Here is a 19,142-nt window from a genome sequence, read left to right on the forward strand (position 1 = left end):
CCTCCTCCGCCCCCCTCCGTCCGGTTCCAATAAAGCCAATTCTTTTTCAACGGAGCGCGGCTGCGGCTCCTGCTTCTTCCCCCAGTTGGGTCGCTGCCCCCCCGGGAGACGCTCCCTCCAGGGATCACCGCCGCCTCGGCCCCCCACGAGCGCGCCCGCCGAGCCTCCGCTCTCCCCGCGGGGGAGGCGGCTTCCCTGGGAGGGCGGGGAGGAGGGAAGCCGCGAGAGGCGTCCCAAGGCAGAGGACGCGGCGAGGATCCAGCGAGAGTCGCTCAGCGGGGCCGTCTCTTCTTGCGAGACCCCTTCCCCGCCCAGAGGGGAGCCTGCGGCAGTGACTCGGCGCGGGGACCGAGGCCAAAGGAGTTCAAGAGCCCCGCGTGTCTTGGCCCCTCCGGGCTCCTTGGGCCGCTCCCTCCCCGACTAGGGCGCATCCGCGTGGGGAAAGGTCCGAGCAGCGCGGTCAGGAACGGCTCTCCTTGCGGGGCTGGGCGGGAGAGTCCCCGCGGCTGCTCCCTTCTGGCTGCACGGAGCCGCGCCTGGCTGGCCGGGGGCGGCTTCCCGGGTGGGCGGCGGGCTCCTCCGGCTCGAAAGCCGCGTTGAGACAGGCCGGGCTGCCGTCCGCCCACTCTCGCCCGTGGAGGGGCGGCCAGAGCGCCTCCCTTTCCAGCTGCCGCTGCAACACCCGGTACCGGCTGGAGGAGCGGAAGCGGCAGAGCGCTTTGATCAGCAGCCACAGGCGCCGGTTCTGCAGGACGCCGTCCTGGAAGGGGAGGGAAGGAGGGGGAGAAGAGGGTCGCCTGGCTGGCCGCTGAAGGGCTCCAGAGCCCCACCCACCCGGCAAGGGGGAGGTTGGGGGGGGCTGCTAGAGGCAATGAAAAAGAGGGAGTTGCCCAGCCCTGACAAGGCTGCCCCCCTCCCTTTCCCGGTTGGGCGAGGGGCGCTTCTGTCCTGCTGCCTCCCAGGCTCCTGCCCCACTCCTTCCACTTGGAGGGGGGGTTGTGCCCTAGTGTAGGTGGGGAGGACAAGAGAGCAGCCCAATTCCATGGGGGGTGAGTGAGGCTCCTCCCACTCAGGAAGGGGGGAACAAAGCAACCCTCAGCCTCGATGGGTGGCAAGAGAACCCAGAGAGATTATCCATCGGGGCCCCCGGTGGGTCTCAAGGAGGGGGAAGAGTGTTAGGGGTCAGCCAAGGGCCACAGAGTCCCTCTCCAGCCCATCTTGAAAGAGGGGAGAGGTCCTGAAGCCAGCTCCTGCCCTGCAGCTCCCCCCCCCCCTGCTTCCCTGCCCCAGCAACCATTTGCTTCCAGCCCAGCAGCCCCGGATCCTTTCCTGGGGAGGGAGGGACGCGTGGCTTACCTCCACCAAGGAGGAGACCAGGAAGAAGACCAGCTGCATAATCAGGACGTAGACCCTCCAGAGGGTTGGGGTGCAGAGAAGCTGTGAGGGGGCGAGAGAGGCTCCCCATCAGGTGGGCTGGCTGGCTGCCCCTTCCTCCCCGCCCAAAGGAGCCCGTTCCCCCCCTGTAGGGGTTACCCTCCCTGCCTCTAGGGAAACTGGCAGCCCACCCACTCACCTCCATCCTCTGATAGACCCCCTCAAGGTCGGCAAAGAAGAGGAACAGGGAGACCCCCAGTTGGAGACACAGCATGCCAGAGAAGATATCTGGGGGGGAGAAGGGGGTCTTGTCAGTCCTGGGGAACGAGGGAGGGACACCCCACAGGAGGATGGGCAGTTGCCTGGGGCACCAGGCTCACAGGGCTCCCCCATGGGAGAAGAGTGGGGGAAGGGGCCCCTCACTCACAGTTGGTGTAGATGGGCTTCCGGAAGGGTCTCCCCTTGGAGAAGATGAAGGCGAAGGCGATGCAGCTGAGGGTCACCAGGGGCCACAGGGTGGTGGCCTCGTAGCTCAGAATGCGGCTCTCCTGCGCTGTGGCACTGGCCGTCCCGTTGCCTGGGCAGCTGGTCTGGTTTCCCAAAGGGCACCCGCTGGAAGGAGGGAGGCAGGGGGGGGTCCCTAAGTACCATCCCTCCTTGTCCAGCTGCTCCCAATGAGCCACTCTGGTCAGGAGCAGGAGCTGGGGAGGCAGCCAGCCAGGTTCCTTCCCCCCCCCCGTTGGAAGACCCTCCCAGGCAGCCGGATTGGTGGGTGGGTGGGGACTCACCAGTGGCCCCGCAGCCGCGAGTACCAAGCCTGCCGCTGCACGTAGAAGAAGGCGAAGACCTGGAGCAGGATGCTGAGGGCCACGTTGAAGAGGACGGAGAGGAGCAGCGGCGGAGAGAGCAGCCGTCCGGGGGGGCGGTAGGGGGACAGTTTGGGGTAGGCGTGGGTCAGGTTCACTGGGAGGACAGAGGAAGAACGTTCCAGAGGATCTCCAGGTGGCCCAAGGAAAAGGGGGGGGCCTTCTCCAGCCCACCCACCCTTTCTTTGCTGAGGGGTTCCTACCCACATTGCTTCAGGCAGGGGGGGGAGCGAGAAACAGAGTGGCAAGCCACCAGCCGCTTGATGTCCAAGCAGAGCCACTCTTCCATGGCTGAGAGAGAGGCCAGCAACACAGCCCTGGCACTCCTGTCCTGCTGGGACTCTGCTGGCTGAGATCAGGCCAAGAGAGGACCAACCTGATGCCAACTGGTGGTTTAGCACAAGCATGCGAGCAAAGACTGGCAGTTGGTTTCAGGCAAGATGCTCAGCTTGATTAGGTGTTTTGTGCCAACCCAGTCAGCGCATTCTGCCTGTTATTGCCAGGGAATCTCCTGGTGCCCTCAGGAGCTGTGGGAACCCAGAACAGCCCTTTGTAAGCAACCTTGTGGGAGGGAGCAGCTGGTGTCAGGGCAGCCCCTCCTACTTTACTCTGCTGCTCTGCCCGTGTCTTGGGCAGCACCTCCCCGGATTCACAGCTGGCATGAAGGCACCCCATGTGCCTGCTGATGACAGCCTGCGGCAAACCAGGCAAGAATGGAGCAGCTTACTTGTGAGGCAAACCACGAGGGTGATGCAGATGTCTTGGATCAGGAACTGGTAATTCCCCAGGATCTGCAGTTGCTAAAAGGAGAACAGAAATTCCAGGGAGGGTTTCACAGTTGTGAGAGTCAATGCTCCCCCAATGCTCATGGGGAGAGTCGAAGTACTTCCCACATACCGGCTGCCTGTTTTGAGTCCTAGGCCACTCTGGAAGTAAGACAGAAGCTGCCTTCCTCCGAGAACACGTGAAGATGATTGGTAATGAGAGGAAACATGTGGTCGATGTTGTGGTTTTTTTCTCCCAGCTTCCTGTTCAACTTCAGAACGTTTTGTCACCGGGCTACGTTACATCATCACGATGTTACCTAGGCTGGTGTTGAAACGTTCAGAAGCAGAAGAGCAAACTCAAAAGAACAAACCACCCCCAATATTATTGGTAATTCCCAGCTGCCAATATTGATTGACGTAGCCCTCCTGGAGTGAAACGGGCTGAGATCCAGAAGCTCAGCTATTCAAACTGCTAAAGTTCTTGTAGAAGGTGATTTTAACATGCACATAAAGCAGTTAAAACTGATGAAAAAATTGATAATATTCACCAAATGGTGATGAAATATGAAGAGAGGCTACAAATAATTGAAGAAAAGGGTGAGCAAAGAGAGAAGAAAATTGGAGAGATTGATAACAGACTAAGCCTGGTGGAAAAGGATAATATTGGAATACTGAATTGGGAGATCAAAAGGTCAGGATTCTTTTTAAGATTTCAAAATATAAAAGAAGAAAAAGGTGAAAACTTGTTACAAATAATGATAGAAATTCTGACAAATGTCCTTGACCTAACCCAAGAGAAGATGGCTGATGTTATAGAAGAAACATTTCGAGTTTATATAAGTTTATATAAGATATGCAGCGACAAATCAACTGCCAAGGGAAGTTCACGTAAGATTTACCAAGAAAGCAATTAGGATGCAAATACTTCAAAAAGCAAGAGATAGAAAACAGGAGCACAAATGTAAGGAGATCGTAGTTTTGAAGCAAATACCAAGAAAAGTGAGAGAATCGAGAATACCAATTTTTTGACTAAAATTCTACTCAAAAAAGGTGTTAATTACAGATGGTTGCTACCAGAAGCTTTAATGTTTGATGGCAAGGACAAAGATACAGAATAGACTCAACTGAGAAAGCAGAAGCATTCTTCGGAGAACATCTCAGAGGGAAGGAAGGCTGGACATAAGGAATCAATGACAGAATTACAAGCGGTGTCTTCAGCCTCGACTGAAAAAGAAGAAGGAGCTGCTGGCGGGATTGAGTTAGACGAGGGGGAGCTGTAGGTGGTGTGTACATTAGAGAACCACGGGAACCTGGAGCCGCCAGAGCAATAAATCCTATGTATAAAACATAAACATGGAAGAGAAGAAAATGATTTCAATTAACATAAATGGACTTAATTCAGCAAATAAAAGAAAGAAAATATTCTAGGATGCTCAGAAGGCATTTGAAAATGTGAATTGGTGTTTTATGTGATTACAACTGGAACAGATGGGCTTTGGCGAGAAATTAATTCAAGCCATACAAACTATATATTATAAACAAACAGCTAAGATAATGATAAATGGAGATTTGACAGAGCCTATTGAAATAAAGAAAGGGACGAGACAAGGCTGCCTATTATCACCATTACTTTTTGTCTTAACATTAGAAGTTTTAAATAAAAATGTCAGAGAAGGAAAAGAAATAAAAGGAATGAAAATTAAAAAGGAAGAATACAAGCTACAAGCATTCACAGATGACTTTGCCTTCATCCTAGAGGACCCATTAGAAACAGCACCTAAATTGATAGAAAGAATAGAAGAATATGGGAAAGTAGCAGGATTGAAAATAAATAAAGACAAAACGAAGATCTTGACAAAGAATATGTCAACAAGACAAAAAGAAGAGTTGGCAGAAACCTTGGAGATGCAAGTTACGAACAAGGTTAAATATTTGGGGATATATTTAACAGCAAGATGCAGCGCTCTTAAAGACAACAACTACTATAAACTTAAACAACAGATTGCGATGGACTTGAAGAAATGGGAAAATTTACAATTATCAATGATAAAAAAATGATAGGGAGAATATCTACAATTAAAGTGAGCCTTCTACCTAGAATCTTATATCTGTTCCAGACGATTCCAATTAGACTAGGGAAGGAATTTTTCGATGACTTAAATAAAATAGTGTTGAAGTACATATGGCAGGGGGGGGAAGCAAGAATAAAATTAAAATTGTTACACGATGCAAGAACAAGAGGAGGATTGGGCCTGCCCAATTGGGAACTATATCATGGGTTAAAGAATGGATAACCCTAAGGAATACCAGATTATTGATTCTTGAAGGACATGATCTATTGCTGGGATGGCATGGCCTTTTTATGGCACAAGGGAACTAAAACGGAGGGGTATTTTAGAAGACATTTATCTACGGGAGACTTTGCTACTAAATCGGGAGAAGGTTAAAAGACAATATTATTTAAAAATTCCAATCTGGCTATCAACGATTGAAGCTTTTTCATACGCAATAATATACAAAAAGGAACAAACAGTTAGATATGGTGAAATATTGAATGCAGAGGGTGAACTTAAATCTATGCTAGAACTGGAAAAGGAAAGTATAAAGATGAATTGGTTTTCATATGTGCAAATACAAGCTAGATATGACAAGGATTGTAAAGAGGAAGGTTTTTATGATAAAATGACAGAGTCACACAAAATTTTGATAGGTACTGATGAAAAGGTAATTCAAAAACTCTATGGGCACTTGCTAGGGGTTAAGTTAGAAGAAGAACAGGTTAAAGGATCTATGATAGCCTGGGGGGTGGGGGGGGAGAATTGGGGGCATGGGATTGAACTAGAGAAGTGGCGGAAACTGTGGTCTCAAAACTACAAAATGACAATGTCAACAGCATATAAAGAAAATTTCTATAAGATGTTTTGCAGGTGGCATTTACCCCCCGATGGAAAATATTGAAGATTTTTTTATATTTTAAGAATAATAGAATGATATATGTAGTACTATAAGGGTTTAGCACTGTTAAACAGATTAGAATAATGTAACGGAGTGATGTTGTATGCATGAATTCAATATTTAGAATATTGTATCTAAAATTAAGGAATAATGATTATAGTTGAAGAATTGATATATAACAATAAGGTATTTATGTTTTATATATTGAACAATTTGTGATTTGATATATAAGTGGTGACCATTGAAAGGACACACAAAGTTTTGTAACCAAACGACATGCTATATGAAATGGCAGAAGGTTCTATATGTTTATGTTTTTGTTTGTCTTTGTTTAAAAAAAATTTAAAAACTTTTCAAAAAAAACATGCACAATACGTAGGTTTGTCTAAGTTTGTCTTGCAACTTGGAAAAAATCACCAATACTCATTGCCCCGAGCGACACGGACAACACTGAACCAAAATTCCCTCTGGCCATGGCAGGTATGTAGATGCCCCCTGCAAGAGGGGCAAAATACCACCACGGAATTGTGACTGTGGGGCCGAGAACCAACAGATGGGGGGCAGAGCGATGCCCCCTACAGTAGTTTGGGCCATGAAACGTCTGCAAGAAAAGCAGGAAGCTCAGAGAGCAGCAGGGCCCCCACAGAAGAAGTCCAGTTGCCGTGACTCAACTTCCAGAGATCCGGAGGGCTGAGGGTCTTCATCAGCCTGGAAGCCGTTGTGCCCCCTCCCCCCTTAGGAGTCGTCCCCAGCACTGCCCCGCACCTACCGAATACAGGAGGATGGTAGAGATGAACTGGACCAGGCCGTAGAGAGTCAGGTATTTAAAGACAGCGAAGGAGGCCACCAGGGAAGCCCGGCCCTCCCTGGGGGGAGAGGAGAGGGAAGGGCAGGGTCAGCAGAGGAAACCAGCAGCCTCCCTGCTCAGCCCCCCCCCCAAGAGGTGGGGCCCCAGTGCCCCCCCCCCCTGCTAGTTGGCTCCTCAAGGCAGCTCTGGAGGAAGAGACGCCAAGGAAGAACAGAATAACAAAATGGTCCCAGAGTTAGAAGGGACCCTGGAGGTCTTCTAGTCCAACCCCTTGCCCTAGATCGTAGAGTCATAGAAAGGACCTTAGGGATCTCCTAGTCCAGCCCCCTGCTCAGGCAGGAGACCCCATGCCATTCTGGGCAAAGGTCTGTCCCGTCTCCCCTTGAAGGCCTCCCGTGGCCCCTGTGGAGACCCCACCTACCTTATCAGGGCTGGCACGCACTCGATGTTGGGGATCTGGGAGGTGAAGGGGGAAGCCACGGAGGCCTCCTGCTCCGAGAGGGAGATCCCGGCGTGGGCCATTTTCAGGGCCTGGAAAACAACCAGGGCCCCCCCTGTGAGGAGCTGGGATCTTCAAAGGGGGGGGGGGTGCCTACATCTTCTCGGGAAAGGGGAGAGTTTCTGCAAGCTCCTTTTGCCTGGATTCCTCCCTTTTGGGGTAACAGGGCTGGCAGGGGGGCATCCAGTATGAGAACAACCCCCTCCCCAAAGACCCTGGAGTTCCCACCTACCCCACAGTCGTTGGCTCCGTCCCCACACATGCCCACGTAGTAGCTGGAAGAAGAAGAGGGGAGGAGGAGGTTACTCCCACTCTCTGGGCATGAAACACCCACGGCAGGTGTCTCCTGCCACACCCGCCTCCCACGCCCTCCCGCCCTCCCTTTGGGGTGAAGGTGGGGCTTCCTGGGGTCCCAGATGGTCCCTGCTTTCTACAGCATGTAGCCTGGGTGGGCAGCCCCCCTTCTCCTTCCCCAGCCCCTCCCTGTCCTCTGGCTTGGCTGGGAGGGGCTTCCAGGGGGCTCTTGGTTCCTCTGCTGGACACAGATACTCCCCCCCCCACTTCCTTCCCTTGCCTGCCCGCCCTTGCTGTGACGTGGCACTACCTTTGGAGCCAATAGCAATAGCAATAGCAGTTAGACTTATATACCGCTTCATAGGGCTTTCAGCCCTCTCTAAGCGGTTTACAGAGTCAGCATATCGCCCCCACAGTCTGGGTCCTCATTTCACCCACCTCGGGAGGATGGAAGGTTGAGTCAACCCTGAGCCGGTGAGATTTGAACCGCCGAGCTGCAGATAACAGTCAGCTGAAGTGGCCTGCAGTACTGCACCCTAACCACTGCGCCACCTTGGCGCAGGGCTGGTTGGCTGACCTGGAGACCCTTTCACACCAGCCCTTGGGGGCACCGGTCAAGAAAGAGGGTTCCCAAGAGGTCATTGGAAGCCAAGCACTTCACAGCTGGAGGGGCAGCTGATCCAGGGGGCAGCAGTGGGGGCAGCCCCTCCCCCTTTGCCCTGGATCACGAGAAGGGACCCACTCGAGTTTCTGGAACTCTTCCACGAGGCTGGACTTCTGCGATGGAGACATGCGGGCGAAGACCGTTCCGTTCAGAAGCACCTGCAGAAGACGCCACCGTCAGCCAGCTGGCCGGAAAGGGGGCCCAGAGGACGGGGTGGGGGGCGGATGCCCTGGAAGTAACTGGGGGCAAATCAAAAAGGAAAGGGAAGCGGCTCCCCACTCAGAGTCCACAGCAGGGAGGCCCCCTCCCCACTCACCTTGGGCAGCAGGCTGCTGAAGTGCTTGGACAACACCTGGTAAGAGGCCCCACTCAAGACGAAGTGGAAGTTGTTGCCCTCCTCTCTTGCACTGGGGTCCTCCAGGGTGATATGGGGGTCCTGAAAATCAGGCTTCAATTACTGTCCAGCCCCACCGGTGGGAGGTTCATGGGAATGAAAGGCATAGAGGCCGAGCCAGTTAACAATGAGGGAATTATCCCAAGATCGCCAAAGGAACTTGCTCTCTGCTCCCTCCAGGAAATCCCATTTCAAACTGGGCAGCTGCTGCCCAAATCTTCTCCCCCCCCCCCCCCGCCTCCCCGTACCATGTCATAAGGGCAGACCCACGTCCCCCTCCCCCCTCCCTCCTCTGAAAGCAGGACTTGTGATGAAATGAAGTGATGAGGTGGATCTCCAGGAAGGAAGGCGGGGAGGGCAAGAGCCAAGTTAGTTCAGAGAGTTTGTGTGGGAGAAAGTGGCGAAGACGGTTCCTCCCTAACAGTTCCCGGAGCATAGGCCTTAGGGGAATATTAGCATGCTTTAGCCTGGCAAGATTCTGTCTAGAGGTGAGGAACAATTAAAAAAAAAATCTGCTTGGCTAGAAAGATCATAAAGGGTTTTTCTTGGGTTTTGGAGCCTGAGACTCTCAACAGTTTGAGTCTACAAAACCTGGGCTAGAGGGACCAGCGGGGTCTTCTCCTAAGAAGGTGACGAGGAACGTGGCCGGCCTGTCCCTCTCCTGGCCTACAAACAACCCAGACCAACCTCCCCCTCTTCTTCCCAGCCCCTCCTGCTCACCTTCCTGGGCCACCTCTCCTCTGGGGCAGCGGCCATACCTTGTCTTTGCCCATGATTAAGGGCACCTCCTCCTCCTCCACCAGCTGCCAAGTCACGGATGCTGGGCAGGAATCCTCCGGTTCCTGGGCTTCCACCAGGACCACCTGGCCGGTGCTGGGAAGCATCCCAGAGCTCTTGGCCACGGTGATGGCCGTCTGGAGATTGTCTCCTGGGGACAAGCAAGGCTGAGATGAGGTTGGGGCAGCCTTCAAAAGGAAACAGGCTTGTCAGCATCATTGACACGTCTGGAACTGGACAGGCAAAGTCGCCCAGAAGCCCAGCATCAGGTCCTGGGCAGCAGAAGCTCAACTACCCATAGAGCAGTGGTTCCCAAACTTGGCAACTTTAAGACTTGTGGACTTCAACTCCCAGAATTCTCTGGGAATTGAAGCTCTCCAGAGCTGGCTGGAGAATTCTGGGAGTTGAAGTCCACAAGTCTTAAAGTTGCCAAGTTTGGGAACCACTGCCATAGAGGAGAGTATTTGCAGCTCAGGGTCGAAATGAGGAATCCTTGAGGCTCTCTGAGTTCGGTGGTTGCATTATCCAAACTAGGGAACACCATCGGTGCTAGAAGGGAGGGGGGAGGCGGAGAAGGACAGGGGGGGGGTCCTTGGTGGTCTGTGAGCCTAGTTGTTTTCTTTGAAACATTTCATTACCCGATTAGGTAACACCATCAGGGCTAGGAGGAGTGAGGAAGGAGAAGGAAAACTGTGGGCTCCTTGGTGATCCGTGAGCTTGGTGGTTTTCTTGCAGATGTTTCATGACCCAAATTAGGCAACATCATCTGTGCTGCAGCCAAGAACCAAGTTCAGAGAAGGGCCAAGGATACCTCAAAAGTCTGAATATTTTTTTTAAATAACCAGGAGCTGGGAGATGTGAGCCCAAATATCTAAACATGGGCCAGGATTACAGCGTTATTCCATGGCAGCCCAGGTCAGAAGAGATCTGGGCAGGGCCAAGGCAGCCCCTTCCCACTGTGACTTCAAAGGCTCCCCATTTCTGCTGTGACCCTGAGAGCTGCACTTCCAGTTTTGGGGGTGAAGGAAAGTGGGGAAAGGCTAGGAGGCCTCGTGGCCCTTCTGGAATAAAAGCCACCCAGTTGGAGCTGTTAAAGGCGGGGAGGAAGGGGGGGTTGGGGGCTGAGGAGAGAAGTACTGGTTAGCGGGCACCTCTGGGGCAGCTGGACCAAAGCAGCGCCTGGAATGGAGGAGATTCCTGGGGAACCTGCAATCTGATAAGATGTCCGGCCATCTCCGCCTGTTCCTGCCCCAGAAGGCAAGTTTGAAAGGCTTCTTGGCCAATCCAGGGAGCCCCCTCGGCTGCTGTGCAAGGACTGAGCCCCCTCCCCCTGGGAGCAATGGCTGAGGGCTCTCCCTCCCAGCACACCTGTGACCATCACGCTCCGGATGCGGGCCTGGCTGAGCTCCTGCAGGACCGGCCGGGTCTCGCTCTTCAGGCGGTTCTCCATGACCAGCAGTCCCAGGAAGGTCAGGCCGGACTCCAGCTCCTCCCTGTGGGAAGGAGAGGCAAGGAAGAGGCCACACGGGTGGTCCTCGGCTCACAGAAGACAGAGGGCAGAATAATAGGATTGGCAGGGTCCCTGGAGGTCTTCTAGCCCAACCCAAGCAGGAGACCCTATACAATTTCAGACAAATGGTTATCCAACCTCTTCTTAAAAACCTCCAGTGTTGGAGCAGCCACAACGCCTGCAGGCAAGTCCTTCCACTGATCAGTTTTTCTAACTGTCCTGAACTTTCCTTGGCTCTAAAAGATCTTGATATTACTTCTCCAGAAGAGAATAAACAGAATTGGAAGGGGCCTTGGAGGTCTTCTAGTCCAGCCCCCTCATCAAGCAGGAGACTCTCTGCCATTCCAGACAAGTGACTGTCCAGTCTCTTCTTAAAAACCTCCATTGATGGAGCATAACTTCTGGAGACAAGTTGCTCGGTTAATTATTCTCCTTTCCCCCCCCCCCCCACACACACTGGAGGTTTCCAAGAAGAGATTGGACAAGCCTCTGTCCAGAATGGTGTAGGGCCACCTGGACCAGAAGACCTCCAAGGTCCCTTTGAACCCCGTGAGGCCATGTTCTGGGTTCTACTCTTCCTCTCCAGCTGCCTTGGAGACAAGCTTTTGGCAGAGCTGAAATCTGGAGAAGGGAGAATGTGGAGACGTGGGCTGAAGAGTCGGAGCTTGCCGTGTCCCTCCTAAGCCCCCCTGCAAGAGAGGCCAAAGAGGGCTTACCTCTCCAGGTCACTGAAGACCACTCCTTGGGGGAGCTCCATCTCCTTGTGGGCCAGGCCGATGACTCGGTAGCCCTGAGCCGTGAAGTGCTTCAGCTCAGCCTGGAAGACGGCTGGCACTGGGAGAGGGAGAGAGGCTGCGGTCAGCGGTCACCCAACCTTCTGGGACACCCTCTGGGGTTGGTCATGGAGGGGGGGGGTCCCTCTGCTGGTTCTTCATCCCTTACCGGTCCTCTTGTCGCAAAAGCTGGCCACCGTCTCGGGGGCTCCCTTCATGGAGAGCTCAAAGCCGCTCTTCCCAGACTCCTGCGTGATGACCGACATCCTCAGCAGCGAGGAGGAGAAGGGAAACTGGTGCAGGATTAGGATTCCTTCCACGGGCGCCTGGGGGGGGGGAAGCAGATGCAGGAATCACCCCCAGGAAGAGAAAGGCTCCCCCAGCCCTCCAAAGCCCCAGGAAGCAGGGGGAGACGCAGCGGATGGAAACTCACCAAGGAGAAATCTCACCTAGAACCAAAGTGAAACTTCCTGACAGGGAGGACAATTAGCCAGGGGAACAGAAGTTGCGGGGCCTCCATCACTGGAGGCTTTTAAGGAGAGACTGGACGGCCGTTTTCCTGGAAAGTTTTAGGGTGCCCTGCTTGAGCCGGAGGGTGGACTAGAAGACCTCCAGGGCCCCTTCCAACTTTGTTCTTCTCTTATATAAGTCACCCCCAAGGCAACGCCCTTGCGAAAGACGGGGAATTTGAGAACACGCCTCAGCCCTGACCTTCCCCGGTTCTCTGGAAGCGAGGAGTGGCTCTGGGCTTGCAAGATCCTGTGACTGGAACTCCTCCATCACAATAGCAGCATTGTGTAAGCGTTCATGACTTGGGTTTCCCGGTCTGGCTTCGCTTCCACCCGCTGCCCGTCCCTTTGCCAGGGGAGGATTTTAAGCGGAGCAAATGCTTCGGGGGGGGGGGCAAAGAAAGGGGCCAACCGTCCTCAGGGCTGTGGTTTCATAAGGGGGTGCTGTAAACAGAAGAACAGAGTTGGAAGGGGCCTCGGAGGTCTTCTAGTCCAGCCCCCTCCTGAAAAGGAGGCTAGACTTCCACAGCTGCGTGTGAGCTAAGAAGCTCAGGGCCCGACAGGCCCCCGTGGAAGAGAAGCCCCCTTCAAATCTGGATCTGGGCCTGGCCTGGAGGAAGAAAGAAGCGTGGGCGTCCCGGGGCGGGGGACCCTTCTGTAAGAGCCAAGCGGGGCAGGGGGGACCTCTCTCTCCTGGAGCCTTCTGTGGTTCTGTGGCCTCATCCAGCCCTGGCCTCTGACAACTTGCTCTGGCGGGAGAGTCTGGTGCTAAACCCCCGGGGGTTTCGGAAGGTGGCACAGGGGGACCTTGGGCTGTGGGCACTGCCAACTTTCTTGCTCATGGCCCCCATTTTGGCCTGCAGTCACTAATACAGTTAGACCCTGAATTACATCCACAATTGACCCCCAAAGTTTATGTTGCTATGCAAAGCCGTTGTTAAGTGACTTTTGCCCCGTTTTTTTGCCATAGTCATTAAGTGAATCAGGAAGCCGTTAAGTGAATCCAGCTTCCCCCATTGTCTGCTTACTGGAAGGTGGCGAGAGGATCCCATGACCCTGGGACAATGCAACGGTCACAGCCACATGCCCAAACTCTGGTCACCTGTCCACAAGGATGCTGCAATGGTCGTAAGTATGACGGTCAGTGCCGTCGTAACCTCGGATGTTCATTAAACAAAGGGTTGTAAGTCGAGGGCTACTGTGCTGCCTCTGGCCGGTCTGCTCCGCCCCCCCCCCCCCAGCCTTCAGCAGGAGCGGAGTGGATGAGCTTCCTGTGGGCGCAAGGAGGGGGGCCCCCAACTTTAACCTAGATCAGAGGGAACTTTTATGGGCCGGGAGACCCGATGAGGGAGAAGCTTCATCTAAAGTCGGGGAGGCAAAATCCTGGCTCACTGCTGGCATCACTGCCTCCCGACTCTACGCAGCCCTCGTGGCCCTGACTTCTAAAGCCGCCAAGCTCTAGACCCAGATTCCTCGGACAGAGACCCTCCCCCGGCATCTCAGGGCCCACTTGGGGCCCAGCAGCCAGTTGGCAGCGGGAGGAAGCCGTGGGCGGTGCCCCTTACACTGGCGGCTTAAATAAATAGGAGGATTAAATAATAATCCCATAATTGCTCAGCCCTCCTCCTGCCTTTTTGTTCCATTTTGCTTGCAAAATCAGCTCCAAATGCAAATCCATTCCTGGCTGCTTCGCTGCAAGCTTAGATTCCCCCCCACCCCACCCCCACAAGCTTTCCTAATCGGAGAATTCCCACCCCTGGTTTTCCACCAGTCAGTCAGCCAGTCAGTCAATCAACCAGCCAGTCTGTGGCAGCTCCGGCCCTTTGGAACGAACTCCCCGCGGAGATCCGGACCCTCACCTCTCTCCAGTCCTTCCGAAAAGCCGTCAAAACCTGGCTTTGCCGGCAGGCCTGGGGTTGATGAGTTCCCCTCCCCTCTCGACCTGTGTGGTTGTGTGATTCTTGGCTATTTTAACTATTTGTATTGTGTTCTATGTTCCCCTTTTCCCCTTTTGAGTTGTTCGCCACCCTGAGTCCCTCCCGGAGAAGGGCGGCATACAAATAAAATAAATCTAATCTAATCAATCAATCAATCAATCAATCAGAATGGAGCTGGGATGGGCCTTGGAGGTCATCTAGTCCAACCCGCTGCTCCAGCAGGAGACCCTCTACTGTTTTCACTTCCCTGCCCCACTTTCTAGGGGGACAAAGGGGGGGGGGCTGAGAAGAAGCGGCTTACTGGGGAAGCAGCAGGGCCCGGCTTGACAAGGAGGCAGGACTCGGGGAGGCTGGCTGTGCCCTCGGCCGGCCGGTGCTCCTCCATCTCCTGGTGGGAGAAGAAAGAATCGGAAGCGTTAGGAGGAACCCCAGGGGCTGCAGGGCTGCCTCTGATGGGGAGGAGAAGGGCGGATTCAGACGTGCCTGCGGGGAGCCTGGCCCTGCTTTCTGAAAGAATCCAGTTGGGGGGCTCCGGGACTAAGGAGAGGCCTCCACCTGGGGGTGTGGGGGGCTCTGGCCCTTGTGGTAGGCGCCAGGGGGTCAGCAAGGGGGACTTGGGTTATATGCGCCTGTCCTCCCATCCCTCCCAAAGAGCCTTTTCCAAAAGGCAACTGGACTTTGCTTGCTTTTTTTCCCCTTTGAAAGCATTTTGCGCCAAGGTGGCGCAGTGGTTAAATGCAGCACTGCAGGCTACTGCTAGATCAGCAGGTCAGCGGTTCAAATCTCACCGGCTCAGGGTTGACTCAGCCTTCCATCCTTCCGAGGTGGGTAAAATGAGGACCCGGATTGTTGTTGGGGGCAATATGCTGACTCTGTAAACCCACTTAGAGAGGGCTGAAAGCCCTATGAAGCGGTATATAAGTCTAACTGCTATTGCTATTCCTTCCTTCTCCCTCTATCCCTCCCTCCATCCTTTTCCTTCCTTCCTTCCTTCCTTCCTTCCTTCCTTCCTTCCTTCCTTCCTTCCTTCAAGGTTGACTCAGCCTTCCATCCTTCCGAGGTGGGTAAAATGAGGACCCAGATTGTTGGGGGCAATTTGCTGACTCTGTAAACCGCTTAGAGAGGGCTGAAAGCCCTATGAAGCGCTATATAAGTCTACTGCTATTTTGCTCCTCAGCCAAGAAGCCTTTTTGGTTCTTCAGAGAAGGGGAGGAGAGAAGAAAAGAAAAGAGAGAGAGAAAGGGAGAAAGGGAGGGAGGGAGGGAGTCTGGAGAAGCTTCTTAGATGAAAAGCAAAAGGCTTCCAAAGGGGGGGGGGGGAAACCAGAAAGTCCAGCCACCTTTTGGGAAAGCAGCTTTGGGGCAACCTGCCTGATGGAGTGTGGATCTCCATAGACCCCAGGAAGGGTCTCCCAGCTGCCCCAGAGCCAAAGACTGGGGTGGGGGCATAAGGATCTCATCCAAAGGGTCTCTTGGAGGGGGCACTTAAGAAAGAAAGGGGGAAAAGGTCACCTAAACCAGGGGAAAAACATTCAGCCTCTGGGAGCCCCCTCCCCAAATCCACCAACAGCTACCAGACTTGTCAATCAACAAGCATAGTTGACGGTCTTGAGAATCAAGAAAACAAGGACTCTCTGGGGGAACAAAGTGAAGCATCCCCCCCCCCCCCACTCTGCCAATTGTCTTTGGATCTAGACTTGGCGGCCCTACTTAAGGAGGAGATGGGCAAGTGTGGGTGAGGGGTGTGTGTGTGTGTGTGTGTGTGTGTGTGTGTGTGTGTGTGTGAGAGAGAGAGAGAGAGAGAGAGAGAGAGAGAGAGAGAGGCCTGCAGGAAAAATGTGAGCCAGCATGACATGGGGGGTGGGGGGGGAGAGGGGTGGGTACTTGTGCAGTGTGCTCAGGGCATGGAAGGTTCCCCACTTGCTCCCCCCTCAAGACAGGACCTCAGTTTCTTCGCACCGATGGAAAAGCTCTCCTTTGCATCCAACTCTTCCCCCCCCCTTGCCAACCTCCCTGTCCATCCCGAAACATGCCAATGGGTGATGCCAGCAGGAATGCCACTGGAAGCACTCACCGCAGCCGGTGGGGTGGAAGGGAGGAAACAGGAGAAGGAGGACAGCTTCTTCCCCTCCCCAAAATTCCCCCACAACACCTGGCGGGAGAACGTCTGGTGTCAGAAGCAGCCAGAGGGAAATGAGGCTCACCCAGTTTGTGCCCTCAAACATCTTCAGGTCCAGCGGGTCTCCCTGGAGCTTCCCATCCAGCAGCAAAAGGGAATGGCAGGTCGCCATGGCTCTGCAGAGGGGCCCCCAGGGCAACGGGCCCCCCGAGAAGCTGTGCACGCTCTGGAAACTGAGGGGAAGGTGGGGGTCAGCGGGGGCTCCCTTGGGCTCAAGGCAGGAGGAGGGCAGTTTCCCAGTTGGCTCCCTGGGCAGACGGGGGCCCCCCCAGCAGGCGAATGCTGGGCTTCATGGCCTGGCAGGAGCAAGGAAGTGGCAGGGAAGGCAGCGGGCAAGGTTGCCAATGCCCAGGCTCCCAGGGACCCTCCCCTGCTCTGCCTTCTGTAATCTGGGGTCAGGCTGCTCCCCACACGTCTTACCTCTGGCCTTGGCAAGGGAGGGCGCCCCAGAGGTCCAGCCCATCCTCGGTCAGGGTCCCTGTCTGGATTAAAGGAAGCGCCAGGGTTAGGCCCCACGGGGGGTGGGGGGGGCTGCAGGCACGGCTGCCCCGCTATTTGGTGGGGGGTTTTATTTTATTTTTTAATTTATTTGAAAGATGAAATATTAAAAAGCACAAGAGGGGAAAAACAAAAGAGACAAAAATTACAAGCACAACCAGAAGAAAAAAATTATAAAGAAAAATTGTCCACGTGTATAGAGCCAACATTAAATCTACATCGTCCGTGGTTGAACATTGGGAAATATTTCCCCTTGTGAAGGAAAACGAAGGGCGAGAGGGAAATAGGGAGGCAGGTCGAGCAGCTCTGAAGAAAAGAGTGGGAGTGAAAGGAGGATGACAGAATAACAGAGCTGGAAGGAACCTTGGAGGTCATCTAGCCCAACCCCCTGCTCAAGTAGGGGACCCTAAGGGGGTCCGGTCCCTTCTTGAAGACCTCCTCAGATGGAGCCCCCACAACCTCTGGAGACAAGCCGTTCCACTGATTAATTGATCTGGGATTACAGAAAAGGAGAGTTGGAAGGGGCCTTGGAGGTCTTCTAGTCCAACCCCCTGCTCAGAAGGGAGACCCTGTACCATTCCAGACAAGTGGCTGTCCAGCCTCTTCTTTAGAATCTCCACCCACAACCTCTGGGGGCAACTTCCGTCCCCCGGTTGATGGTTCTGGAGTCCTGAGGACTTTCATCAGGCCTGGAACAGCCCCCCAGTATCCAGCCCAGCCTCCCCACCCCCCAGGGGAGCTCCTCCAGCCTTGCACCCCCAGGCACCTTATCAAAGCAGACCAGGTTGATCTGGCCGCAGATGTTGATCCTCTGGGGGCTGATGCAGAAGATCTTCTTCCTGCTCAGCCTCCGCTGGGCGTAGATGATGCTGGTGGTCAAGGCCGCTGGGATGACGGGGGGCACCGGGATGGTCAGCAGCAGGAGCGCCATGGCCACTGTGTCTGAGGCGGGTTGCTGGGAAAGGACATAAGGCGGGTGAGGGTGGGCAGAGGGAGCCAAGGAGCCCCTCCAGGGGGGCGACCCTCCCCTCCCCAGGAAGGAGCTCTGATGGGAGAGCAGATGATTGGCAGGGCCGAAGCGGGGGGGGCTCTCTTTCCAAAGTAGGGGGCGTTCAGCCCAGAGATTGGGGGGGGGGGTTGGTGTATCGTTTGCTGTCATTGGAAGCAAGAAAGGCTGCAGGGAAGAGACTGTTACAGGTAGTCCTCGACTTACGACCACAATTGAGCTCAACAATTCTGTCGCTCTTGTTAAGCGAACCATTGCAGCCGTTCAGTTAGCAACGTGGTTGTTAAGTGAATCTGGCTTCCCGACCGAGTCTGCTTATCAGAAGGTCGCAAAGGGGGATCACGTGGCTCCAGGATGCTGCAACCGTCATAAATATAAACCAGTTTGGATCACGTGATCCTGGAGACGCTGCAACTGTGGTGGGTGTGAAAAACGGTCATAGGTCCCTTGTAACTTTGAACGGTCACTGAGTGGATGGTTGTAAGTCGAGCACTGCCTGTAATTCTGGCTGAGCTGGGGAAACAGACTCCCGCCCCAGGCTCCCCGGGGATCCTGTCGGAAAAGAAGCCCCCCATAGCGGCTGAGCCAGGGGCCAAGGCCACTGCACGGGAGGCTCCGTGGCTGGTGGGCCTGTCGTGGCCCCCAACACAGCCCCCCGTTTCCCCACACAAGCAGCCACTGCGAATAGGGGCAGCTGCTTCTATTCAGCCTCTCCACTTGGGCCCAGCCGGTCTGCCCCCCCCTCCCCCTTCACAGGCAGAAGGTCCTCTGGGCGGATGGTGGGCAACTGAGAGAACTTTAGGCCCTGTGGACTTCAAGGCCCAGAACTCCTGCGCCAGCCAGCATGAATTCTGGGAGTTGAAGTCCACAGGTGGGGAGGCGGCCTTAGTTCAGGGGTCTCCAACTGTGGCAACTTTAAGCCTGGCAGACTTGAACTCCCAGCAAAGCTGGCTGAGGAATTCTGGGAGTTGAAGTCCGCCAGGCTTAAGGTCGGAGACCCCTGCCTTAGCTGGCCAACGCTGCTCTGGCTGCATCCCAGGAAAATGCCCGTCATCCTCCCCCGTCCTCAGGGATCCGGGCAAACCCAGCTGTGCCAGCCACAGGCCTCTTTTTCAGGGGGAAAAGTCCGAGCAGAACGTGGGCAGGACCAAACCGGGGGGGGGGGGAAGACAGAGAAGGCTGTCCTGGAGGAGGTGCCTCCATCCATCCTCCACGCTGCCGCTTGAGCTGTGCCCGGAGAGGCTGCTACAGAGCCCAGCCGGCCGGCCGGAGGGAGGAGACCACCAGAAGCAGCAGCAGCAGCAGCAGCAGCCTCGTGTCTCCTGCTGGCCGG

At 54.6% G+C, this 19,142-nt stretch overlaps 1 protein-coding gene across 1 annotated transcript in view; it reads right to left on the bottom strand.

The window, feature by feature from the left end:
- Positions 1-133: 133 nt before the first annotated feature.
- Positions 134-19,142, bottom strand: part of LOC116513756 (probable cation-transporting ATPase 13A5) — a 34,430-nt gene continuing 15,421 nt past the window's right edge. Inside the window, 19 exon segments of the mRNA XM_032224938.1 lie at positions 134-760; positions 1,357-1,437; positions 1,574-1,662; positions 1,802-1,986; positions 2,163-2,337; positions 2,968-3,040; positions 6,732-6,828; positions 7,192-7,301; positions 7,502-7,544; positions 8,306-8,385; positions 8,544-8,684; positions 9,407-9,549; positions 10,767-10,891; positions 11,625-11,742; positions 11,851-12,007; positions 14,429-14,515; positions 16,331-16,478; positions 16,726-16,787; positions 17,570-17,758. Of these exon segments, the coding sequence (XP_032080829.1) occupies positions 461-760; positions 1,357-1,437; positions 1,574-1,662; positions 1,802-1,986; positions 2,163-2,337; positions 2,968-3,040; positions 6,732-6,828; positions 7,192-7,301; positions 7,502-7,544; positions 8,306-8,385; positions 8,544-8,684; positions 9,407-9,549; positions 10,767-10,891; positions 11,625-11,742; positions 11,851-12,007; positions 14,429-14,515; positions 16,331-16,478; positions 16,726-16,787; positions 17,570-17,758 (2,403 nt within the window). The 3' untranslated portion in view covers positions 134-460.

The sequence above is a fragment of the Thamnophis elegans genome, chromosome 10, assembly GCF_009769535.1.
Source record: "Thamnophis elegans isolate rThaEle1 chromosome 10, rThaEle1.pri, whole genome shotgun sequence".
Classification (NCBI taxonomy): Eukaryota; Metazoa; Chordata; class Lepidosauria; order Squamata; family Colubridae; genus Thamnophis; species Thamnophis elegans.